General features: G+C 38.5%; 1 protein-coding gene across 1 annotated transcript; it reads right to left on the reverse strand.

Annotated features, from left to right (window-relative positions):
• Nucleotides 1-470: 470 nt before the first annotated feature.
• Nucleotides 471-1,323, reverse strand: LOC128856673 (uncharacterized). Its single transcript, XM_054091987.1, has 2 exons — nucleotides 738-1,323; nucleotides 471-679 (listed from the first exon to the last, which is right to left on the reverse strand). The coding sequence occupies exons 1-2, from the start codon at nucleotides 1,242-1,244 to the stop codon at nucleotides 617-619; spliced, it is 570 nt and encodes a 189-aa protein (XP_053947962.1). The 5' UTR covers nucleotides 1,245-1,323; the 3' UTR covers nucleotides 471-616.
• Nucleotides 1,324-3,000: the final 1,677 nt, after the last annotated feature.

Here is a 3,000-nt window from a genome sequence, read left to right on the forward strand (position 1 = left end):
ATATTCAGAAACGCATTATAAATGCGCAGTAATTGCAGCGCTGGCAGCACTGCCAATGAGACAAGTGTTGCAATTGATAGATTGGCAGTATTAAAATTTTTCCTGCAAATAATGCGCGACGTTTGATACAAAAATGGCGTTTTCGAACGCGATGCATTTGCAGTACTGCCATATTTGCATTTCTGAACGCATTGCCAACACTGCAAAAGTACGTTGCGCATTATAATGCGTTATTGAATATACCCTATATACATGGGGTAGGTTGACTTAGGCAGTAATTAGTATAAATTAAGAGGATTGGTATAAAATAAAACACAAAAATTTACTAAATGATAGAAACTTTTTAATTAAAATGAACAAACTTAAATTCAAGATCCTTTTTCAGGTCACAAAGAACTTTGATAAATCTAACAAACAATCTTTAATTCTCTCACTTTAAATCTTAAAAAAGAACTTAAAAATAACCATAAGTAAGATTAATTCTTGAAGTGAACCCTTGGAAAAACAAAAAAAGTGGAAATCATGTTGCCGAGAGCTGATATAGCTACTGCAATCGTTACTAAAGTGCCTCTTTCAGCCGATGTCATTTTCCCCAAGTTTTTAATACCTCGGCAAGCTATGACTCTATTAGGCACGTGAACTGTTGTAAGTCCCGTCTCATCAACATTCCAGATATCACCTGGGGTAAGATTTAATCGTTTGTAAACTGTTTTCAAATTAGCAAAAAAATCATTTACGGTTTTCTGGTTGAACGACGTATCTCTAGACAGGCTCGTAGCTTGAGGTGATCTTATTGATAATGAGGGATGACGTTTTAAAAAATTACCAAGCCAATCTTCGCCAGCCATTAATTTTGTTTTCCAAGATTCAGGCATAGTTTTATTATTCTTTTTTGCGTATTCAAATGCAAACTTGCGTGTCTCATACGGTGTTAATCCATAATAAATATCAGCAGCCGTCTTCAAATAAGCTGCCAGTTTGTTTTCTTCGTCATCGCTAAATATCTGCCTATTTCTTATGTACCCGGCCGTGTCTAGGGTCAAATCAGCTCTCGTGAGGTTAGGATTACTTTCTAACTTATTTTTTAGTTTAGTTACATAACGATGCAACGTTTTGTACGGGATTTGGTATTGCTTTGACGTGGCGTTTATGCTTTCATTATCGAAGATAATCGCGTGGCAAGCTTTTTCTATGATATCTTTTGGAGAATTACACCTTTCAGATATTCTTTTGTAAGTCCTCATTGTCTGTAAAAATACAACAGTAAATTAGAATGTGACAGAAGACTATAGAGCAATTCCATGAGAGATGATCATGAAAGTAGGAGCGACTGGAAGTAGGAGCGACCGAACAAAATTTGTCAACCAGCCCCTGACGCTATTTTGCATTTTAATTGATCATAATATGCAAACTCTGGCACTAACATAGGAGCAATACTGTATTATATATAGTAGAACTATTATGTTTTTATTTGGCATAAGAACAAAATTGTTTCTAACAGATACATAGGCACAATAACAAAAAAAGTACGAGCTAAAAGAATTACTTACCGGGAACAAAAACACAACATGTGATCTCACTCACGAACGCCTTGCGACTGCCGCGGCTCCCTTCGCACAAGTTCGCGGGTCATGGGGAGGCATCGATATTCATGATTGGTTATGCCATTATAGCCACACATCCCCGGTCTCCCCTACGCCTTTAAGTACCAGCATCGCTTAAATACTAAAAAAGTTCGATAATAATATTTTGTCTAAAAAACTACAACGAATTTCAATTCTTTCAGCAGAAATCTTGTTTTTGAATTTCATTTGTTATTTTAATTTGTTGTTGCCTTTTGTTTATAGACAGACTTGAAAGAAATGGAGCAGAGTAATCTATAGCTCTCCGAAAAACGTCGGCCAAGTCAATAGTTCTACTATTTTGACTGGCATGAGATTGCCTAAACTGTGCTTACATAAGTAGTACGTCCTGCGGAATTCTGAAGCACTTTGAATAAGGCAACCTACGGGTACTATAGACGTTGCGATGATTGGGGTATCCTGCACCAAATTTTATGAAAAGTCAGAGACGTCGGATCTTATATTCTATTCTAGAATAAAAATAGAAATTGTTTACTTCTCTCTCTTGGTACAGATTTTCCAATTTTAGTAAAAATACCTTCTTTTATCTTCCTTTTTCTTACAATTCCTGCGCCAAATACTTAGCAGCTGTTCGTGTGGAAGTTTGAAATTTCGTATACACTCTTGGAATCTGGCCTCCGAACTACGTGCCACTCGCAGGCGAAGTAACGTCGGGATACCATTAAACGCACCACAGCTTTTCCGACTACTTCATGCCCGACAATAGATGCTCTGGTTACTCTACCATCTCTTGATGTTTTCATCCAAGGAGAGGCCTTGAAAGTCATCTGCAGGCTGAAACACAATGGGAATCGGTACAGCCCCTGACTGGTATTGGGCAATGCACCCTGCCCAGCAGGTGGAGAGGAGGACGAGACGGCGGACCACTTTTTGTACGTCTACCCGGCTTGCGCTCGAATCAGACTTCAGGTTTTTGGCACTTATGTGCTAAGAAGCTACCACTTTGGGTCCTTGGCACCACAAGATCTACTCAGATTTCTTCGGAGATCGGGTAGATTTAAAGAAAATTAAAATGGGAGCCCGAGTGCAGTACAATGGACTTAATTGTGTCTGAGTGTTGTACTTGCTAGTCTGTCCCGACAAAAAACCTCGCGAACGATATTTTCTTTTAGTGCTGAGATGGTCAGTGGGCTTGTTTCACAGAAAAAGTTCCATACGGTTAAGATCAAGTGGTCTGGATGTGTGTTAAGGAAGAAATCAAGCGACATCTTGTTAAACCATTTGTGTGTACTTAGTGCAGGATGTTCTTTATTGGCAGAAAATAATGATTCGGCATTCGGCTAAATCACTCCAAAAGATAGTGTTTACCGTGCAAAATCGCTCCAACATTGCCTCGTAGAACTTTTTACACAAACTA

The sequence above is a fragment of the Anastrepha ludens genome, chromosome 3, assembly GCF_028408465.1.
Source record: "Anastrepha ludens isolate Willacy chromosome 3, idAnaLude1.1, whole genome shotgun sequence".
Taxonomy (NCBI): Eukaryota; Metazoa; Arthropoda; class Insecta; order Diptera; family Tephritidae; genus Anastrepha; species Anastrepha ludens.

Excerpts from the sequence above, each read along its gene's own strand:
- LOC128856673 (XM_054091987.1), bottom strand. The coding sequence starts at position 1,244 with ATGAGGACTTACAAAAGAATATCTGAAAGGTGTAATTCTCCAAAAGAT. Across the intron at positions 680-737 it reads CGTCGTTCAACCAGAAAACC|GTGATATCTGGAATGTTGAT; the intron begins GTAAATGATTTT and ends ATCTTACCCCAG.